Here is a 23,505-nt window from a genome sequence, read left to right on the forward strand (position 1 = left end):
CCCAAATTGGAATACCATAAAACACCAAAGATTTATTTCTTACACTTGTTGTATGCCTATGTGTACCTGTAGGCCCATCCTTACTAGGAGGTTGAGGCCTATGACATCACGAGGTACTGTGACAAAGGAGAAGGAAAGAGTGTGGGGAATTAGGTGCTGGTTCTTAGTACTCTGCCTGCAAGCTGTGAGTCACCTTACATTGGAGAAGTAGGTCACATGACTGTGCCTGCCTGGGGAGGGGGTTCAGTTCTACCACTGTCCACAGGGGACAGCAGCCCTTGTCACTACCCGGAAAGTCACTTGGGGTTGAAAAACATTTAATTTTTGTTCAAACAAATGAACTGCTTACTATACGAGATATGTGCTTTTGAAGAAACAAAATACTTTTATGAGTAGATTATCTGCAGGATAAATGTATCTTGCATATTTCTATTGAAGATTTTGAAAATCTTTACAAGAAAAAGTACATTTCTTTGAATGTTATATTTCATTAAATTTTAAATGAAATTAGTAAAGTTTAGTTGAGGCTTATACCTGTTCTGATAGGTATTGTACTTTATCACAGTGAAATGCATTTTTGCAGAATGTAATTTGATTATTGAGGGACAAACAAATGGAATATGTTTAAATTTGTAAAATATTTACTTGTTGAAATAATTTTAGGTTACCAACAGGGTTGACTACTATGTTTTTATATTATTTTAGATTTCCTCAGACTCTTAGGAAAGACAAAGTAAAAAAAGTTTTGTTTTTCTCAGTGTTGGGGTTGGAACTTGGGGTCTCACACATGCTAGTCAGGTGCTCTGTTGATCTGTACCCCAAATCCTAGAGAGTGTGTATGTGTTTTTTAAAAGCAACAACAAAACTTTAAAAAGCACTTGCCCTCTACCAAGAAGAACATAATTTTAATCTCTTAAAAGGCACATTTGGGAACATTGTATTCAAACGTAGTTTCTGAGCTGTGGGTGCAGTTCAGTGGTAATGTACTTGCCAGCCATGTTCCAGCCCCTGGTGGGTTCTATTCCAGCATCACCAAAACCCCAAACAGAACAGAACTTAATTTCTTCCCACTGCAGAAGACCTTAATAAAATTAGCAGTCCCAGCTATCAGGAGAGGGTGGCTTCTGGCTTCTCCTTCCTGCCACTGAATTCTGGGTGAGTCACTCATTCTTTCAATTCCAGTGTGTTTTCTCCTGTCAAATGAGAAGCTGGCATAGTGAAGCCAAATTCCTATAAGCTTTAAAATTCTGTTATCTTTTGCTTCAAATATGAATTCATGCAAACACTAAACAGATTTGTTTCAAATCCAGCTTGTCAATTATTCACATGATGCAAACATGCTAAGTGCCCACTGCTTGGACGCCAAGAAAATTTGGGGCGTCGCTTGGCAGTTTAAAAAATTAACTCCAACTCAAGGGGTTTCAGGTCAGAGGAAATTTTATAGAAGACAGATTCCTGTACACAAATACATACTGCCATATTACTTACTGATGGGGGTGAGTCGGGGAGAGACTGTGGTAGAAAATAAAATAAATTTTTCTGTAAATACTGACATTATCTATTTTAAAATATTGCCTGGATGGTGTTAGTTTTAACTATGTATTTTGGGGAAAAAAAGTTGAAATGTTGAATTTCTCCTGTTTAGGGAGCTTGTCGTCCATTGTCATATCTGATAGTTTTCTTAAAAAATGTGATCACTCAATATGATTTTATATGCTCACTGTGACCAATGACAGAAAGTTGTTAAGCCTTAGAATAGACCCTAAGCTTATTCTCCTGGGACATTATTCTAAATTCTGAATGTAACTTTCTTCTCCTACTTCACAGCCCAACTAATAGCCATTACATGGCAAATTTTTGTCAAATCAAGTTTTTTTAAAAAATATTTATTTTTTAGTTATAGGTGGACACAATATATTTATTTATTTATTTGTATGTGGTGTTGAGGATCGAACCCAGTGCCTCACACGTGCTAGGTGAGCGCTCTACCTCTGAGCCACAACCCCAGCCCACAAATGAAGTTTTTTTTTTTTTTAACTCCTTAGCTGCTTCTTCTGGTTTTTATTAACTACTGAGGAATCTTAACATTAAAATTTTGGTTTTATGTATCAGAAAAACAAAGCTGCGTAACCAAAGCAAATTCTTGTATCAATTTTTAACCACTTCTTAAATATATGGAACACTCTAAGTATTGTTTTAACCCCTCCCTCCTTTTCAGAGGTCTTGTAGAAGATTTACAAAATTAGAGTGGGGGGGCCAGAGAGAGATTTCAGGTAGTGATAAGTAAAAATACTCTTCCTACACACTGACTTTCCAGTAATGAAATGGCATAAACTCTTGAGATCTCTTTAATGGAGCTTTGTAGTCCAAAAAATAACACTGTTGTAGCCTCCAAGTGCGTCAGCTGCAACTGGATGTTTTGATGTCTTCGATAAACGCGGGCGAGCGCTTTCCTTTGAAATGTGTGCGGCAGTTTGCGATGCTGCTTCTCAGATGGATTTAATTAGTCCTTCATAGCACTGGATGTCCGTTTGTTGCAGCTGAATTCTCATTTCATTCACCCATAACTAGAAACACCTCCCTTCAAACGGATTTCTTCAAAGAAAGAGGAGTTTAGGGTTCCGCGTCTTACTGCTTTTTGATGTTGGTTTCCCTTTAAGAGAAGACCTTATGTTTAAACAACTGTTATTATTAAGGAAGCATAGCTTGCCCCACCGAGGTCCTTTGTGCTGGTTGTTGGTGGCAGGTCTGTGGAACAGCTCTGCTCCATCAGATGGCCGCAGCAGCTGTATGTTTGTATATTCCACTCCTGAGAGCCGCAAACCAAAATATGGCACGAACTTGTGGAGGAATTCTCTATGCTCAAAATTGGAATGTCCATATAAAGTCAAACCCAGGGACAGAAGATGTTGTTTCGGAGCCTATATTAAGCACAAAAACAGAGTGAGCCAGCCAGTAAGGTTTCCATAACTCCAGTAGTAATTGTGTGGTGATTCACTGCGCCCTAAGCGCGGGGGTCATGGTATGCATTTCAGTAACTATGTAGAAATTATGAAAATATATTCTTCTTAATAAAATCATGTTTTAAAAAATGTACCCCACTACCAGTATACTTTAATTTTCCACGAGCCTTCACGTTTCATCAGAATGGCCTCTTGAATTTACCCTGTGAGCAACGTTCTTTCTTCCCTTGTCCAGTTAGCGTGTTGGGGCCTGGCCGGCTCCCGCATCAGGGCTGCTTTCATCTTCTGTGCCCACGATTCTAATTACATTTCAGGGGTTGTGATCTCCCCAGAAGCCTGCGCGTCCATTGTGTTTAGGACTAAAAGCCTCGGGGACTTGGGGGGCTGTTCGCTCACAGAACATCTTTAAAAGTTTGCATCTTTAAAGGTTTCTTTGCTCTCATGTCTTGATTTGTCTGAAAATCCTAAAAATTACACTTAGAACTTATTACTCATTGCCTTTAAGGAAAGACAACGATAATTTAGTCTGTTCAAGCTTAAAATTGTTCCAAAGCCGCAGCTCAGAAAAAGATACAGTAATAGATCTCACAGTTCTCCTGGTGTCTCCATTTACTATTTCCTCGAAGAATCTGGAGAGTCTCAAGCTTATATTCCTGCCTGTGTCTCAGCCATAACTGGTCTTTCCCATCATGTTCACTAGTCTTGGCACAGCTTAACTGGCATTTCTAAAACTCAAAGGTCAGAGATTTTTAACATTGAGATGTTAAAAATAATGATCAACAAAGACTTAAGAACAGTTCTGTAAAAAATATTTTGAGCAATTATAACAGTAAGTCAGAAAGAGATTTCATTGAAGGAGTCAACATGCAGTTGGATATTGATCTCTCTGTTCTTGATTATGTATCTTGTGACTTGTGAATGTTTTGTAGAATACCTGGTGTTAGGAAAATCGTAAATGTGGACTGGAATGTTTTATTACATTTATGTATATTTTTAATAATTTTTAAAAATTATAAGTGTGATTTATTTAATGCATTGTTTTAAGGGTTCATCTTTAATATGATATAAATATATCAGATATATTGCTTTTAATATATTGAAAATGCTCTAAAATTATTGGTAGATATACCAAATTTCAAAGGACATAACATGTAAATTTTCACTTTTATCAATCTACAAGACAACTTGCTGGGGAACCCTATTATAGTAGTTGAAGCTAATAAGTAATATTATAGTGATCACATTTTCTGATATGCAGATTGGGCAGTTTTATAAACAAGAAACATCAATCACATCGGATGTGGACATTGGAACATAAGTGATCATATTCTTCCTCCGCTATCTTTACTTTGTAAAAGTTAACCTGTCTTCTGTGTTCATTTACTCACGAAGTTTATTTTGGGGTTAAAGGGAGTGGTGCAGAAACAATAATGTAACTTTTTATTGAAAACAACAGTCTTTGAAGACAGAGGAACTTCCTTTGTCCCTGCCAGTTATGTAACCAGTTAGGAAATGTCACTTAACCCTCAGAGCCACTGCTGCAGTGTTGTTTTATATAAGAACTGATATGAAGGAAAACATAAAGCCCAAGAGTTTAAATGCCAGTCCTGGAGCTGCTGGCTGTGGAGTCCAGCAGGGCCAGCTATCTTTTCCCTCATCTATAAAATAGGAATGCTGTCCTCCGGGGTACTTGTAAAAACCAATATACACCAAGACCAGTGCAGTGGCTGGCATGTAGCAGCACTCAGACTATTTCTTTTCCCTCTTAAGTGTAACATTATATATAAACCTATGACATTTTGCTTTTTAAGAGAATCTAATGGAGCTTTTACTTTACAAGCAATTTTTTCCCACTGTATGAAAAGTTTGTGGAACCTTGAAAAGATGAGACACACAAGCATTGGCCAGACTTGTGAGTGCCCATGAATATTCTAAGATTCCAACATTTTTTGTATTGCTCATTTATTTTGTGAGGCCCTTTCTGAGGCTACAGCAGAATATCTGAAAAGTGGTTATAGGGATGAGCTTCTTGTCTAGGGGATTGGTTTGGGGGGAAGTTTGTCCACTGAGACTGGTGAACCTGGCACAAGTGTCTCCTCCTTTCTCTCTTCCTGCCCCAGGAGGCTTCTGCAGCTCCTCCTCCTCCCTCTCTCCCTAGAGCTGCAGGCCTGCTCTTGGGGAGATTTGTTTAGAGCCCTTCTCCTCCACGGACACCACTGAGTACTATTAACTCCAGATGTCTTGGATTTACCAGCAACGATGGTGTCTTTCTGCAAAATGCCCTTGCCAGCAGATCTCTTCCTTGGCTGGTGGAGGTGTGAGTGGCTCAGGCTGACTTTTGATATGCTATTCAGCTGGTTGTGGAACCTTAAGCAGTTGTTTAACTTCTCTGGGCCTCAGACTGGTCACCTGTAAATATAAATATATGTATACACACACACACACACACACACAAGTATATATAGATGTACGTGTGTGTATATATATATAAAAATATATATAAAGTATATATATATATATATATATATAAAGTATATATATAAAGTCAATATGTGTTCCTTTTCTTTGGTTTAGATTCATTTCTCTGCATAAGTAACAAAATTTAAATAGCTGGGAATAAAAAGAAAGGACATTCATAATCTGGATATTATCAGTATCGAAATTTCTGTTTTGATTCAGTGCATTTTTTAAAGTATTTTTATTTCTTTGTGGGGAGTTATATAAAATAAAACATGCCATTTTCTAACCTGGTGTTTAAACCTCAATAAAAGTAGACATTGCTTGAAACTAAAGTTTAGTACAAACTTGGGCATGGCCATGTGTCTATCTTTGCTCTTAGTTGTATTTATCATGGTAATATGGGGATGGACTTAAATCACTATTGCTCCATTTTATCATTGGGTTTTTTATCAGTGGTTCTTTACCATTTAATCACTGTTGGTTCTGTTTAGATGTGTGATAGATGGCTGTCAGATGGAGTGTCAGAGAAACCAGATGGAGATGAGACATAGCACACTCCTCTAATGTAATTAACAATGGACAGACTTTTTGAGGAGCTACCAGATTCACTCAGCTGGACAAAAAGTGCTTCTGTTTTGCTTTGGAAGTCTAGTGACAATGACTTGTGAACTGGCTGAATGGACTTCTTCAATCCTTAATAGAAGAGTTGTTCTTATTGCTTTTGTGATCAGATCTGAGATAAGGCTTAGAAGAATTTATGATTTCATTTATAGGCAACTAAAAATAAACACCAAATGAGTGTGAGACTGGTAGGAATTGGTGAGGGTCACAAAAGTGTGTGTTGTTTCAATTAGTTTATTAAAGATAGAATAAAGGTCTTTTGTTCCACCCACTGGCACAGGGGCATTAATTGATGATTTAACCAAAATTTTATCCTAAATCAAGTGTTTTAGTTAAACCTACTCCACTGTGTTTTAATGATCATATAAGCATGTACTCCACACCCCACACCCCACACCCCACATTGGGAATGTTACCTCAATGGGGAGGTGTTTGGTTGTTGGTTGAGTATAGTATTCAGCTTATAATTAAGCTGTAATACAAGAAATATACTAACTTACAAGAAGGATATTTTTGCTAGCATCCTGTATATATCATTTGCTTATTCAAGCATGTAAAACTTCAACAAGAGGAGGTAATTTTGCTTAGATTTCTTGATTTGAATTGTTCTAGTATTTGGCACTGGGTGGAAAAGGGAAAAATCATATTGAAAGCATTGTTCTGTTAATGAAGTTGCTTGTCCTTTTTTGTGCCAAATTTGGCAGGTAAAATTACCATTTATTCTACTTGCTAGAGCAGGAGAATAGATTGTTGAGGAAAAGTAGCAATTTAAGTAATGACACTAGATAGAATGGGCTACATTATATACATCGCCCATACTTTAGATATTGACATGCAATTTTTATCTCTCTTTAGTGTGTACTTTGTCTTTAACCACTACATTACTTCCAGTAGCTTTCATCGGCTGCAATTTGCTTCAATTGTGAAATTTTTAAAAATACCTTTAGTATTAATTATAATAAACCAAAGGGAAGCACTTCAGTCCAACAATAAAGATTATTATATTTTTTCTGGATAGTTTAGAAATATTACATGACTTTTAATTGTGAGTAATACTTTAAAAAATGAAACATACTTTAAAGTGAAGATATATAATAGCAAACTCCAGTTATTCATGATTTCTTCCACATTAAATATCTCTTCCTATTCATGTGTGCTTTCATTTTGGGTTTGTAAATTATAAAGAAACTTTTTAAAAAATCTTTTCTAAAAATGAGCAAACATCTCAAAATATGAATATTTTTGTTAGCCACATGAAATCTATAAATTAAATTTTGCTAAATTTGAAATATTGCATTTTAATTTATTTATAATACATATTTGTTTGATATTAATTTGAAGTAGATATATAATCCACTAAGTTTCTTATAGAGATTTTTCTTAGTTCTAAAACTTGGGGTTTGAAACAATTTTACTGTTGTAGTTTACAGTGGTGAAACTTGTCCCTAAGAAATAGATTAACTTGTCCGTAAGAAATAGATAATAATTTTCAAAAGCCGATTGGTGAATTTGTAGATTTGGCAAATGCCAGCTCTGAATGGTAGGGCTGAGTATCGCTGTAACTTGTAACCACCAGTCACTTCTTTCTGCAGGCTACACTAACTGGTGGGCAGGTGCAGATGTTACAAAATCTAACATCGCAATTGACACTAATTGGCATAGTTGTTGGCAGTCTTATCAGAAAGCCAAGGGCTGAATGGTTGAATGGGCTTAGAGAACTTGAATGATAATAAGCATTTTTATATGCATCTTGAATTACTTTTGTGACCCAGACTAACAGGAACACTTTATTCTGACCTCATCCTTCAATGAATAGAAATTGGAGAAAGCATAATATGTGGTGTATGTGATTACTGATTGTTTTTCAGGTAACCTTTTGCAGCTAGCGGCTCTATTGCCCACTTGCCCCCCTTCCTGCCTCCATTCCCAGTACTCGGAGAAGGCCATGTGTGGAATAAAGTGAAGATAGCTGTTATTACTGAATATTAAATTAATTAGTTTGATTAATTTAATGCCAAAAGCTTGATGCATGCCATAGTATGGGCTATATTTAGAATGCATTCATCGAGCCAGACGCCGTGGCCCATTCCTATATTCCCAGCTTCTTGGGAGGCTGAGGCAGGAAGATTGCAAGTTCAATGCTAACTCTGACGACTTAGCATGACTTTGTCTCAAAGTGAAATTGAATAAAAAGGGATGGGGTTGTAGCTCAGTGGTACTGTTCTGGCCTAGCATGTACAAGGCTCTGTGTTCAATCTCCAGTACCACCCTCCCCCCAAAAAAATGTATTCATTGAATTTATGGATGAAAAAAGAAGTCTGGAATTTGCTTTACTTAATCGCCTTAGAGCATGTGCCAAATCATTAGGGAGATAGATGAAACAAGCCTGGCTTTCAGTGGATAAATTTTGAACTTGAATGATGGATGTATTGGGGTTTATTAAGCTATTCTTTCTGTTGCTGTATGTTTGCAGTTCTCCAGAACAGAAAGGTGGTTGTTTCCTTTGCATGGTGACCTCACCCCTTGCCACTGGAAGGTTTCTATACTTTCTAGATCCTTCCCAGGACATGCCTTTTTCCCCCAGTCCCTTTTACAAAAGTTACCCATCTAAAGTGAGAGCTCATGTATAAATGAGTTAATTCATCAGCCCTGTGGATCCTCATAGGCACTTTCTAAACACTCTGCCTTAATCAAAATGGATGACTCTTAGGTTGGAAATTTAGTCACTGGGGTAGCTGTGTGTGTCTGTGGACCACCCTGCACCCAACCACAGTGTTCACTGATGACTTAGATGTAACCATGGGTCTTTTTCTTCGCTCTGGGGGTAATGATGTATTTTTCTTCAATAGAAATACAATCCAAAAAGAAAGTTCTTTTCCTTGGGTGAGTTAGGAGAGATTTAGCTTACATTTGCTTTTGTAGGTATTTCTGTGGTTTTGGCCCCCCCACCCCACCCCCGCTTCAATCCCTAAGCAATTTCCAGTCTCCTGTGCTAGGATGTAGGTGAGCCTTGTTTTCTTCAGCTGGGGGCTCCTGTGCGCAAGGCACCCAGGAGAGAGCTTGCTGGAGGCTTCATCTTGGATGTGAAGGACTGAGAGCATTCATAGGGGTGCTGTATTCTCAGCTTAGGTTGATTCAAGTAAATTTTTGTGATTTTTGTTCTTTGGTGCTATCTACATGGTAGTAAATGCCTATTTTGTCTCTGCTGTGATGGCAGTCCCCTAGAGATGTACTGAAGTCCTGCAATAGTAAGCTTTTTAGAACGTGTTCAGAATGTCGATCTGTGGCTAATAGGAGGTAGAGAAACCAAAATCATTTTTTGTGCTCTTGCTTCTTTTTCGGTGATTTTCATCTATCCTGAGAATTAATATGTTGATCCTTTTCTTTCTTTTTTCCCCAGTATTTTCAAAATACTTATTTATTTTGATAAGTCGATCCTTTTCTTATTTCAAAGTGGCATTGCTTTAAAATAATTTAGATATTTTATAGCTTCCTAAGAAACTAAGATATAAAAATGATTTCACCAATCCCCCCGCCCCCACTTTGTATCTCTAGAGGTCTTCGAGAATGAATGTCGTTTGCTCATTAAGGTTTTGTTCTATTCCTAATTGATCTCACTCATTCCTTTCCTTGCTAGCTCTCACTTAGGCTATGGTTCTGTGTATTATTTCTGGTCACTGCTACCAAAACTGATATATATTAGCCACACTCTTTTTCAAGTCTCCTGGAAAAATGCCAGTCTTATTCTCCTTTGAGTTTGAGAATGCAGTTTTACAAATAATAGAGTGGCCTTACTTTGTTCACAGTCATCAGAGTTAGAAGGATTCATCTAACAACTTGAATAGATAATTTTATTTCTGTGGACTTGAAAGTGAAACCCTACAAATGGGATAGAATTTTAAGTAGCATTTTTAATTTGTTTTGAGCTTCTTTCTTATTGCCCGCCTTTCTTTAGATGGGCCATATTAAGTATGCTGGGCTGGAGACACAGTTGGGTGGGCTGGTGGGCAGGAGGTGTTTAGCTCTGTGTGTAGATTTTATGTTATAAAAGAGCTTAATGGAGTCCCTTACGTAGTTGGAATAACTGCTATCGTAAGCATTTATGGATTTTTGAGTACAATTATTATCAACACTTTATAGGACATTACAACTTAAAATATTTTGACTTAAATATCTTTGTGAATCTTAACCAAATCTACTTTGAGAAGTTCCAAAATAGAAGCATATTGTCAGCCATCAGCCGTCAAGGTGAAATGTGCATATTTGAAAAACATGCATTAAAGGGCATGAAAGTGAATCATTATGCGCATGTCAGTGTCATGTTATGATATTTTAGTTTAAAAACATAGCTTTTGTAGTATTCCAGTAAGCCTGTAATCATAAAGTTAAAAGTTAGATTTTCTATCTAACTTAATTAATTTTTACTTAATATAATTTTTATCAAAGATCTCTCAGTCTTCAAGATCAGGACACTGGGCTGAGCTTTGCATGAGGGATATGAAAAAATAATGCACTAGCTTGCCCCCATGAACTTGCAGATTGGTTGGGAGGGACCAAGATTAAGACAGCAGTGATGTGAACATAAGGCATAGCTTGACCAGTGCATAGATGTGTAATTTACAGCAATTCAAAGCAAGAAAAGGCTCCCTCCAGTTTAGCAGAAGACAAGGGGTGGTGTGGGTGAGCTCAAGGGGCATGACACAGGATCAAGGGCAGATGGAGCAGGTGCTGAAGCATGGACAACAGAACCGTTAGGCAGAATGAGGTATTCCAGGTTTGGGAATCAGTAGGAATGAAGTTGTGGAAGTGGTACCTGCACATGCACACTGAGTGTAAGAGAAAGGGGAAGAAAACCCAGAATGATAAATCACTAGATTGAGACTGTGGTCCAGGAGACCTAGAGGGCCATGTGCAGAAGTCAGGTTTTGATTTCTGAAGCAACCAGAAGCCAAGAAGGATTTAGAGTTCAGAAAACGCCTGGCGCTACAAACCTGCATTTCCAACTGGTCAGTGGTAGTGAGTAGAGCTGTTGGCAGGGGGATTTGGGAAAGTTCTTTAGTTGTGTGTGGGGTCACTTGTAGGAAGAGAAACTGGAAGGAAAGGTGTTTATGCTTGGCTTAGTGGAATAACAGAATTCAGTAAGATAGACCAGAGAGATGTCAGCAATAGGGGAGGGTCAAGAACCAAGCAAGCGACACTTGCTGAAGGGACTGTAGAGTTCATTTTTGTCATTCCTACTTGTGACATGACTCACTAAGTCCATTTCTCCCTGTGGCCAGGTTGGCTTGCTAATTGATTTATAATCTGGACTGGAATTCTGTGGTACTTTCCCGTCATGCCTGTCCAAATAATTGCTTTGACCTAATAATCTATTTTCATTAGCTTTTTACTATGGAAGTTTTAAAGAATTCACAAAATCGAGAGACTAGAACAATGAGTACCCTTGCTGTTCTCACTTACCTATCCTTGCCCTCAGAATATTTTATTTCAGACGTTACAGAGTGTCCAGTCAGTTGACCCTCTTTTCATTGGTAAAGCACTGTCAAATTCTTTTTCTATAGTACATACTCTTTTACTTATTTTGAAATACATTTAAGGCTGAAGATATATGTATATATTGGACAAATTGAGGGAGAAAAACATGGCTGATGTGTTAACTGGGTAATGGGAAGCCGTTTCTGTCTTTGAAGAGAGTTCAAATGTGAAGGGAGAAGGCTGGAAAAAACCTGGGCATTTGGTTTTTTGTTAGTCTGGTTTTTTTCTGTTGGATAGGTATGGATTGAAATAGATTTCAAAATATTTCCTTGGTGTTTATAATGAACAAACAAACTTGGCAGAAACCGCCTTAATCAGCAGTAGAGTAACCTCGTTGGTAATGGGACAATTGGCAGGCATTATGTGTCTCCTGACTGCTGCTAAAAACAGTACACCATTTCTGTGGCATTCCTGCTAAAATGCATAAATCATGAGGACCAACTTGAGGGACACTCTACAATCTAACTGGTCTGTATTCTTAAAAACTATCAAGGTATTGTAGCTTGGGCTGCTATAACAAATATACCACAGACTGGTGCCTTAAATAAAATATTTATTTTTCCAGTTCTGTAAGCTGGAAAGTCCAAAGTCAAGGTGCTGGCAGATCTAGTGCCTGGTGGAGTTCCACTTCTCAGTTTGCAGGTGACAGTCTTCTTGTTAATGTCTTTACATGGGAGGGAAGGAGAGAGAGGAGGAAGTGGGGGGCTACCAGAGTCAGAAGGAAGGAGAGGGCTGGGGATGTGGCTCAAGCGGTAGCGCGCTCACCTGGCATGCGTGCGGCCCGGGTTCCATCCTCAGCACCACATACCAACAAAGATGTTGTGTCCGCCGAGAACTAAAAAATAAATATTAAAAAATTCTCTCTCTCTCTCAAAAAAAAAAAAAAAAAAAAAAAGAAGGAAGGAGAGTTGTGAGAGCTCCGCCCTCACAAAGGCCCCGCCTCCTAACACCATCACCCTGGGCTTGGAGTTCTCAGCACATGAATTCTGAGAGAACACAGACATTCATTCCTTAGCACAAGGTAGTAAAAGAAAAGACAAGGCAAAATTAAGAAGTGGGGTCAGGCTGATGGAAACCAAAGAGACATGAAAACTAAAATGTGTGGGCTGAAATTAGAACCCAGACCTACCTCAAAGGGAGTTCTTGGGTGATAGTGAAATTTGAGTAGGGTTTGTGAATAGATGGTAGTATTGGGTGAGACCAGCTTCCTGGTCTTGTACTTTGGAACACAAGCTGAGGTGGTTAGGGACAGGCATCAGAAACCTGTTCTCACAGCCTGAGAAATAGCATGAGCTACCATGGGGTAGTGCCATAAGTTCATGTGTATTGGAAATTATTTTACAAAAACATAACCAAATAAAAAGAAATACTTGCCTGGAATATTCATTAGAATGATAAAAGGTTATTACACCATTTTCCTCTTCTCTGTCACCAGCAGTAAAGGATTCTGGCAACTCTTTTAACCTTGCTTACCTTATCAGTGACCTTATCAGTGAGGTTATGCCAGTGGTCTGCAGAGCTGAGAAGCTGCCCTAGACTCTGCAGGTGTGTGATTTCTTATGAACCTAATGGGAAGTTCAATTTTTAGCAGCATCTTTCTTAAGACATAATTGATACAGAACAAATGGCTGATTGCTAGCTCACCCATTAGGTGGATATGGTGAATGGATCTTGGCCACCAATTCCTGCATCTCACTGTATCTGTCAAAATGGGACCATCCATGATAAAAAATGAAAAAGGAAGACATTTTATTGTTCACGCTTATGAAGCATTCAGTTATTGAACCTGTAATCTATGAGAAATTTTAAGGACATAAATATATTTTAATTCTTTTGGCAGTGAATTTGCTGGTTTAAAATAAAACATAAAACAATCAAATATATGTTATTGTAATTAGAAAGTCAAAAGATAACAAATATCTTGGTACATATGTCACCAAGAAAAGAATACAAACCTGCTAGCAAATCTTTAGAAGATGGAAGCATAGAAAGTGGAGTATCAAACATATTTGTTGTTGGCCAGGAAAAATGGACTATTAGGGGAAACTGAGTATCTGCAAATAGCATAAGGCTTGACTCTGATGGATAACATAAGTCAGCAAGACTGGTAAGAAATAGCACGTTGTAGCTGCAGTGTATGGGAATTTAGGAAGAGGAAAGACTTACACACCCTCGTGACCATCCTGTAGGACTTGTAGCCTTCCCCAGTAATGTGTGTATTCTGAGGAACTGAACTGTCAGTTTAGGTAGTAGGATTTTTTTTGAGGCGGGTGTTGGTGGGGGCAGGAAGGGAGTCATCTGTGATAGTGAAATGCATATGAAAAGCAAAAGAGATGCTAATAGGAATCAGATGAATTGAAGAGGATAAACAATGGAGGATGTATTGAGGAAGAATAAGGGAAAAAATAGAAGAAAAAGCAAAAAGTAGTTTGTTTATTTTGTTTTTGTGGTGCTGGGGATGGAACCCAGGGTCTTGCACATAGTAGGCAAGCGCTGTACCACGGAAAACACCACCAACCCAGGATATGTTTAAAATAGGGGGAAAATAGCTTGGGAATAATCTCTTGTGGGATGATGGAAGAGTAGTATATGGTGCCACTAGAAGTACAACGGCACAACTAGCGTTTGTTGAGGGTTATTATGTGGTAGGTGCCGTTCTAATTTCTAGACTTATGCCTCACAACCCTGTATAAACATGCATTTTACATATAAGGAAATGAGGGAGCTCATCATTCCTGGATGATGATGATGATGAAGATGATGATGAGGAGGAGGAGGAGGAGGAGGAGGAGGAGGAGGAAGAAGAGGAGGAGGAGGAGGAGGATGAGGAGGTTGTTTCAGCCCCGGCCTTTTGATGTGGAAATCGACCCTGGGCAGGACACAGGACTCTATCACTACCCAGCAGCAGAGCTTCACCTGCCCCTTCCATTCACTCATCTACCTGGAGTTATTCACTAAGCTGCTGCAATTTACAGTGCGATCTGCGGAGAATGACCTTGTCACACCAATCCAAGAGAAACTTCTTCCATAATTAAACTGTGGGCAAAATAATTCAGGATATTTTCTTAACCCCTAAGACTGAAATTAAAGTTGTTACTGATCAATTAATGAGGCGATAATTAAACAGAAACTAGAGAACCTGGCTGATTGTAGATCAGTACCTAAATTTTTTTTTCCAATTCACATCATATGAGATGTATTTAATTACATTTATAACACATGCATATTTAATATAATCCTTTGTGACAGATTTATGGGTCTTCACTGTCATTGTATCTGATTCCTTTTGTCATTATTACACGTATTTTTGGGGAGAGACATAGGACTGTTTCCAAGGCAATAGTGATAAAAACAAACTTATGGGAGACGATTGTCTCTTTTTGTTTTCATAAAATAGTCATCTCATTTCTTTCTAGAAGATCACAAGAGGTATTATAATTATATTTTAGGATAATATTTTACTTTAAAAATTTATTTATTTTATGTAGTGCTGAGGATCGAACCCCAAATGGTAGGTTTTCTTTACCCTGCTCTTCTATTTTAGGATAATATTTTAATAAATAGAAGAGCAGGATAAAGAAAATCTACCATTTTGTGTTATATTCAGATATAAAATTGTGTTATGTAGTTAATATTGAAATGCTCAGAATCATCCATTATGGTAACAGCATAAAAATGCCGTGTTTTGTCATGCTTTCCCTAAGAAATACATGTCGAGGGGCTGGGGTTGTGGCTCCGTGGTAGAGCACTTTCCTAGCATGTGTGGGGCACTGGGTTTGATTCTCAGCACCACATATAAATAAATGAAAAATAAAGGTTCATCAACAACTAAAAAAAGATTTTAAGAAAAGGGGCTGGGGTTGTGGCTCAGCGGTAGAGCGCTCACCTAGCACGTGCTAGGTGCTGGATTTGATCCTCAGCACCACATACAGATAAATAATTAAATAAAAAACTAATTAATTGATTAATTAATTAATTAATTAATTAAAATGTTGGAGCAAGTAATAGCATAATTAATACATTTATTAAATGATAGGAAAATTATGCATTTCTTATTGTCAGCATCTTAATTTGTGTTTCACAAATCAACTAGCAGTTTATGTACAATTCAGTAAACTAGAAATGTTAGATGGTGTTAATGTCCCAGGTTACCGACTGCATGATGCACGGATTTCTTTGTCTGTGGGCCTGTGGATATACCTCATTGAATACCGTCATTTTGTCAGCAGTAGGTGAGATAAGAACCGGTAAACAGCTCTCTCCCTGATGGCCTTTTGGAGTAGGACTATGCAGTGAGCCTCTCCTACATGCTAACACTGTGTCTTAGTGCTAAGATTACTTTTGATGCTTTGGCTTTAATTTTTTTATGAATTTAAGAGTGTTGCAAGATGGTTGCTCCTGCAAATGGCTCCTACTATGTGGCTCTCTAATTTCTTTCTGTGTCAAGTAGGGGAGGAGAGGATTGAGTTGGAGTATGTTACTTTGAGGACCCTTTCTGGCCTAAGAATTAAATCTGGATGATGCACTTTTTTCCTTTTGTGTGTGTGTGTAGTACAGTCATTTTAAAGATATACTCTGAAAGCCAGTTACAGGGGCAGGGATTAGCTATTCCTTTCTGAAATAGTTACAGCTTGATTCACGGAGTCTTTTTTTTTTTTTTTAATTTATTTTATTTTTTTTAGTTTTTTTTCGGCGGACACAACATCTTTGTATGTGGTGCTGAGGATCGAACCCGGGCTGCACACATGCCAGGCGAGCGCACTACCACTTGAGCCACATCCCCAGCCCCTGGAGTCTGTTTTTTATCCTTCATTTTGTTTTCAGAAATGGAAGCAAGATATGTGGTTATGGTGGAATACCTGAATTTTTATCTAAGATCAAACACTGTGCAATGCTAATCTTCTTAACATTTGATGACAAATAATTAAAAAAAAGAATTTAGAATTTGCCTGTGACAAAAAAGAAGGTGTATGGTGAATCAAAAAGCTTTTACAGTCCATATCTTCCCAGAGTTTTATTATTTTTGGAAGAAAAAATTGGCAAGTACTTTGTTTTGTAAGTTTTACATTCCTAATGTTGAATAAAAATGTCCGATTGTTTAGCAGGTGCCCACTGTAATAGAAACTGTAATATTTTTACTGTGTCATGAGGTATCTCTGAGGAAGTGCCTTTTTTTGTTGTTTTTTAGGTAAAGGATGTAAGTAATCTCTCTCAAATGTAAAATTAATTTAGGGCGTGTACTTTTTTTTCCCCTTCTGGTGACGTAGATAGGAAAATCAGATGTTCCAAACAACTCATGGAAAATGTTCCGCATCAGCATCGTCAGTACTAGAAATGCAGTCAGATGCTCTTCCTGGCATATAGGCTTACAGGGAGATTTTTAAACGTGGAAAAATGCCTTCTTGAAATTGGAAAGAAATCGTGTTTGAATTGTTGTTTTAAATGTCATAAATATTCTTATTTTGATTACCTTTCAACAAAACCTATTTCTGTGATCAGGCTGGGGAACATTTTCAGAAAATAGAGGGTATAGGGATGAATTCCTGTAATCCCACCCATCTGAGCCTTCTGGTCCACTCAAGTTCATAGGTCAGTGCTTTACACGAGCATGACGTCTTAAATGACTGCAGAAAGTAAGCCGCTGTGTCCTTGTGCTGGGGACTGCTGTTCCAAGTCCCCTCTTGGAGTTTGTGCTTCTCAGCAGCAGGCCGCATCCCCTTCTGCTCATTCTCACGTTGGCTTTGGTCCCCTGTATCTTGTGCTTATGAGAAATTATCCTGGCTCTCATGATGAGATGGGGCAGGATCTCTGCAGGAGACAGGTGTGCAGCAGTGGTTCCATGAGATTATGTGGTCCCCAGGATTGGGCAGAGGTGGCGAGGTGTGATGGAGAGAGGTCCTCAGGGCATTTGAGGGCCTCCCCAGTCTCTGTTAGTCCCAAATCTATGTCTTCCCTTGCTGTTATGCCCTCTGTATTGTCTCCTTTGTGACCTGTAGAGTCCCATGTATCCACCCTTTTCTGGAAGTTCTACTAAATCCTTGCCTTTACCAAAACCTTGTGGTAGTTTCTCTCTCAAACTCTGCACCTCAGAAATGTCCAGTGGATTCAACTGTGACTCCTGGTGTCACTCTAGACCATGGTTCCTGTCTCTCATAAACCTCGTCTTCTTTGAAACTCATGTCAGTCAACCTCATCATCTCACCTTCTTCTTGGCAACTTTGGGTTCCTGCCCTTGCACCTCTCTTCGTGCAGTTGAAGATTAGCAACCAGTGTGTGGTCAATCTCTCTGCCGCCATGCAACCTGTATTTTCTCTCCATCCCTGGACATGATTCTTATTCCTATCTCCTTTGCCCAGTTTAGATCCCCTGGCCTGTAATTATATCATTCACTTACAAGTGCCCCTGGCTTCCTCAGCCCTTCACTCTTCCATCAGTTCCCCTCACTTTCTCTGTGTCTGAGGCCAGTACCTGGGCATTGCTGGAGGACTTCATATGGCCTGGTGTCCTTCCTTGGCTGCTGATTTTCCTGTTCTCTGGTAAGCTTTGTCTGCTTCCTTCTCCTCGGTGACTCGCGTCTTTGTGCTGTTGTCACACTTCCCACTTTCCTTCCAAACGTCCTTGTCCTCCACACTACCGGTGCTGCACTGAGCACCATCCTTTTTATTTTTGTTTGGTCTAATTCATTCTCAAGCTATAGCCGGAATGACTTTTCGAAGTATCACGTGGAGGGCTGGAGCGCAGCTCAGTGCTAGGGCACTTGTGTGTCCTGGGCATGTACAGTGTGTTTGTAATGTGGGTGCGTTGTGCTCCAGTTGGGACCTTCAGTCCGCCATTGCTGACCACTGTCACCTTTGTCTTCTGGGTTCCTGGCACACTGGTGTCAAATCAGCTAGTTCTCTTACTCCACGGTTTCTTGTTTCACTTTGCTTCTTCCCCTCCCCATGACATTCCTTCTGGAATATTCCTACCCACCCCCTACTACTAGCACACTTACCACATTCCTGCCACCTTTTGGTCTTAGCTTAAAGGTCACCTTCTCAGAGAGGCTTTCCTTCTGGCTGAGAAGTGAAGAATACCAAAAATCAGGATGATTGGTGGTCTTTTAGAATGTGTAGAAGGTTGTGGGGAAGGGTATGTAGTAAGAAGGTAGATACTGAGCTTGTTCTAGAACCTGTCAGAGAAAAGGAGAGACCTAGGTGGGTAGTTAGGAAGTCCTGTGCAGGTTTCAAAGCAGAGAGGACATAGCCAGTGTAGACCAAAAGTCAGAAATTGATAAAAAGGAACAAATTAAGAGGCAGAAGAGGTGTATGATGTGGGGAAAGACCATAATGATATACAAGAAAATGAGAGGAGTCACATCTGACTATAATTTCAGTTAAAAAAGAGAAGGTCATCTGATAAGAATATGGCCCAGTTTTAGTATTATAGTTAATAAAAGTTTGATGCACCTAAATACTAGGCCTGTTTAAGGATGTAACGTAACATCTTTAGGTCAGTGTTTCTAGATGGAGGTATTGTGTCTTTTGAGTGTCCTTAAAATATATGGAGTCTTTACACAATTCAGAGTATTCTAGTGTTTTCACAGCACTGAAACATTTCAGCAATGTCTGCCTTGGAGGGTGAGTGGTTATGTCGTTTGGCACTTCACTTTTGGTCTGTTTTTCTTTTCATCCCTACATTGAATTTGATTTCATTTCTTAGCTTCTATTGTCTATTAAGTAAAGGATCATAAAATTTCATGCCCGAATGGAGGTGCTTGATCAAAACAAAAATTCCTTTCAATATTGGAAATAGCTCTATCAGAAATGACTGTCAGAAGACATCTGAGACAGAAGGGCTTTGTAACCACAGAAGCACACGGCTTAGACCCAGCAGAGACCTTGGACACTGCTGGTCCAGGTCCCTCTTTTTCAGAAGAGGAAAAGACATTGTCTGAAACACATTGTAAAATTGGGTGTGGTAGATGAAATTGGTCCATCTACAGGCAGAGAAACTGAAATGAGTATCACCCAGTTAACCAAAAGGCTGTTTTAAGAAAACTGCCACATTTATTGCATGCCTACAGTGAAAGGTCTATCATGTACTAGAAGACATAGCTAATTCTCACTTTAAAGTGAACTTTAAAAATATATAATACTCTCATCCAGGACAAAATTTTAAAGTACCCAGGATTCATAGTGAAAAGCAAGCCTCTCTTCCATCTCTCTTCCTCAGCCACTCTGTTCTGCTTACTCATTTGTTCAGGGATTTTCTATGTATTTAAAAAAAAAAACCCACAAATGAGCTGCTGGGTACTCCTATAATCCCAATTACTAGGGAGACTGAGACAAGACAATCACAAATTCAAGGCCAGCCTGAGTAACTTAGCAAGACCCTGTCTCAAAATTAAAATATTAAAATGACTAGAGATTTAGAGTAGTGGTAAAGTGCCCCAGGTTCAAGTCCCAGTACCAAAACCAACTATAACCAGCCAAACAACAACAAGCAGACAAAAATCACCACATATACATTGCTATTTTTTTCCTTAACAAATGATGGCATATTGCATATATTATTCTGTATTTATCTTAGTTTTGCATCAGTACCTATAGAGATGCCTTATTTTTAAAGAAAAGGTCCTCTATGTTCTCACATGCCACAGAATGTCCATTTATATCATACAGTTTAATGAAACCTTGGCTGGGTATAAAATGACGGGACATTGTTTCCTCTTGTCGGTGTTTAGACCACATTCTCCATAGTTTTCTGTATCAGTTGCTCTGGGGTAATTTGGCTGACCTGATCTGTTTTTACTTTCTTGTGATTTCTTATTTCTGCCTAAATAATTTTTTCTTTAGTCCTAAAATCCACAAATGTCATCAGCCTATAAATTCAGGGTTTTATTTATTTTGAAAGTCATCATATTTTTGACTTTTACATTTATTCTTTAAGTACTTTTTTGAAGGAGACGGTTGTATTTTCTTTGTGTCCCCTGTCTTCTCCCTGTGCATCTATTGTCTTTGCTATAAGTTGCCTTTATAATGTTGGTCCTTTTGATTTTTGTCTTATATAATTTTTCAATGTCTTGTATGTCTTTTTAGTCACATTCTATTTTTGGTTGCTTCTTAATGTGGCTTTTATCTCTATAATGTTATTTTTCTCTTCGTTTTTTTTTTTTCTGAGTTCTACCAGCTTGATTTTCATTTCCTTCTGTTGTTGTATAATCTCTTCTTTGAACCTTTGTTTTTCTTCTTGAGCTTTTTTTTTTTTCCTGGTTTTAAAGAGGGGTCACATTTCCTATGGTTGTCTTTGAGACTTTGGAGTATTATTTATCTGATCTCTTCCTGTGTTTCTTTGAGCAACTCTTCTTGTGTTATATGCTTTTCAATTTACCTTTTTTTTCTCATAATTTTTCCCCAGAAATTGTACTCTGAGACCCAGTGTTGGTTGTTTTCTGATTAGGGTTTGTGTTGTGGTGGGGGAGGCTGGCTGAGAGCTGGGACAGCCAGGCATGTCACCCTGTCACCCCTCACCAGCACTACTTACTCATTTCCCACTAGTAGTTGGCACTGGGAGGTCGGGTGGTGTTCTTTAAGGAGCATCTCAGGGCTACTGTAATGACATGCCACTTTTACCTCCACCTGCTCTCTTCCGTCACCCTGGCCTAGAGGGCTGGGTGTGAACAGGAGGGACGACTCAGGAATAAGCATTGTCTCCTTTAGTCTGCACCCACCTTCCCGTGCTGTCCGACTGTGGTTCAAGCAGGTGGTGTCTGCCTCCGCTCTGCCTTATCCTAGGTTTACCCATTTAATAATAGCACCTGTGCAATCTCTCTATCTCTTGGTGGGATTTATGTGTCTTTGAGATCTGATTCCCAGTAGCTGGAGGCCTGATGAGGCACCTGGCAGCTCTTAGCACATTTCCTTTCCTCGTTAAATTTTCACAGATGTGTTTCATAGTTTGTGATTTGGGATTATTTCAGTTATATAGTGAAATTACAGTTTCACTCATTAATTATTAGGTGTACTAGGAAATGTGGTTTGTGAATATTTCCATCTCCTGCAGCCTTTCTTACAAGCCTTCTACTGTTAGTAGGGGAAGGGGAAGAAAACTTACATACAAACAGACCTGGCCTCTGTGTTTGAACACCGTCTCTCAGGTAACATGATGTTTCAGGCAGGCCTCTCGCTCATCCCCAGCTTCTGTCAGTGTGGGCTGGGAGCATGTGGGGGGCTTTTGGAAATGGTGGGTGGCCTGTGATGAGGACAGTGGGGAGGAGCTCGACTCAGCACTGTTCTTGTTAAGTCCTGCAGAGAGCCTGTTGCAGTGAGGCATGTGCTCGTTGGGCTGTTTGGGCCTTGAAGGCCTTGAAGAGGCTTTGCTGCCCTTAGTCGCTGCTCTTGGCCTGTAGTCGTGGAGTCACCTATACCTTGTGAACTTCGTCCTGACCCAGACCTTCAGGGTCTTCTCACTAAGGCATAGAAACTTCTGAATTCCGGGCCTGACATACTCAGGTGCATAGTCCAGCTACTTCCTCCTCCGTCGCCTCCACACGTCTCGGCAGCGCTGTGATACTGAGTGCTGGGCTCCCGGAAGCCTCAGCCTCCCCTAGACTGCGTCCTCCAGCTCGGATGTTGGTAGGGTTCCTGATACTGGCGAAAATGTTTTTCCTAGTCTTTCTCCCTGCCATCCTCTACCTGTTCCCAAGGACCAGCAGGAAACAGTGAGGACTCTCATATCTGGATTGAAAGAGTGAGTGGTTTTTAAGAGAAGTGATAGGAGGTAGTTTTTAGGGATCATATATCTTGGGTCTGCTCCAGGTTTATTTTGAAACTTGAGCAAACATTAAGTATCCCTTTGTTGTCCACTGTAGACTTAAAATAATAATGCTATTTGTTTTTTTGCCTCTCATACTAATGAGTTAGGAAATAATCATCAGTGAGTGGAAAGAAAAACCTTTTAGTATGTGTTATTTTAAGTAAGCTTTTATTTGTTTCTTTACAATTGCTTTTATGTTATTTATTTGGAAGTTAATTTTTTTCTCTTAAGAGTGTCTCTGCTTTGCAAGATTACGAGTCTTTTTTTTCCTTTGCATTGTCATGAATGAGGACTTGATAAAACTAGTCACTTATGATTGATAAAAGTATGATAGAACTTTGCAAAGTTTGAATGATCTTTGGATATTCAACACCAAAGAATTTTGCCTAATTAAAGTCTGTTTAATTAAGATAACAATGCGTAGTCCTTCATTAAAATTACCACAGAAAAAGTTCTTCCTTGGTCCTTGGAGAGGATATTATATGCAAGCCCTGTTGCGTGGGTTGCAGAATGTCACTGGAATTTATATGCATTACTTGTCTAATTGCAGTAAATGTGGCGTGTCCGGATAGGTTTCGAGTTAGATGGCTGTTTGTTCCCTACTGGAAATTGCTTGAAGCCTCAGTACCGGAGGCAGCTGTTCGTAGGTCCTTCACCTCTCCCCAGAGATGGCTTGGAAGACTGTGTGGTTGGACCCTGTCTTTCATGGCTGGAGCAGTAAACATGACAGGTTGTTGGGGAGCCATCTGTTTAAAATGGCTTCTGCTTTGTATGCAGCAGTGAACTTGAGATCAGTTTTCTGTCTTTCTTCATATAACAGTCTTATTTGGTGTCACAACAGGTGGAAGTTGATGGGTCGAAACTAAATGTGACCAGTACGTGGAACTTGGCTTCGCCCTTATTGTCTGTCAGCGTTGATGGCACGCAGAGGACTGTGCAGGTGAGTGTTCTGACGATCTGCTCAGAAGCCTTCCTCCCATTCAAGACCTTGTCAGTACCCGTGTGGCTAGTGCTCAAGACACAGCGAGGAGAGCCGTATTGTGTTCATCGTACACTTTATATGCTGGAAAACATTTTTTTTTTAAATTTTAGAGGCTCTGTAGTTATATCTTAATCTGAGAAATTAATA

General features: G+C 39.1%; 1 protein-coding gene across 6 annotated transcripts in view; it reads left to right on the forward strand.

Moving 5' to 3' along the window:
• Positions 1–23,505, forward strand: part of Pcca (propionyl-CoA carboxylase subunit alpha) — a 345,878-nt gene that overhangs the window by 242,878 nt on the left and 79,495 nt on the right. For all 6 annotated transcript variants that reach the window (XM_078016291.1, XM_078016287.1, XM_078016290.1 and 3 more), the window contains one exon: positions 23,218–23,316. In XM_078016291.1, coding sequence (XP_077872417.1) covers positions 23,218–23,316 — 99 coding nt within the window. The remainder of the gene's footprint in view (positions 1–23,217; positions 23,317–23,505) is intronic.

The sequence above is a fragment of the Ictidomys tridecemlineatus genome, chromosome 6 (assembly GCF_052094955.1).
Source record: "Ictidomys tridecemlineatus isolate mIctTri1 chromosome 6, mIctTri1.hap1, whole genome shotgun sequence".
Classification (NCBI taxonomy): domain Eukaryota; kingdom Metazoa; phylum Chordata; class Mammalia; order Rodentia; family Sciuridae; genus Ictidomys; species Ictidomys tridecemlineatus.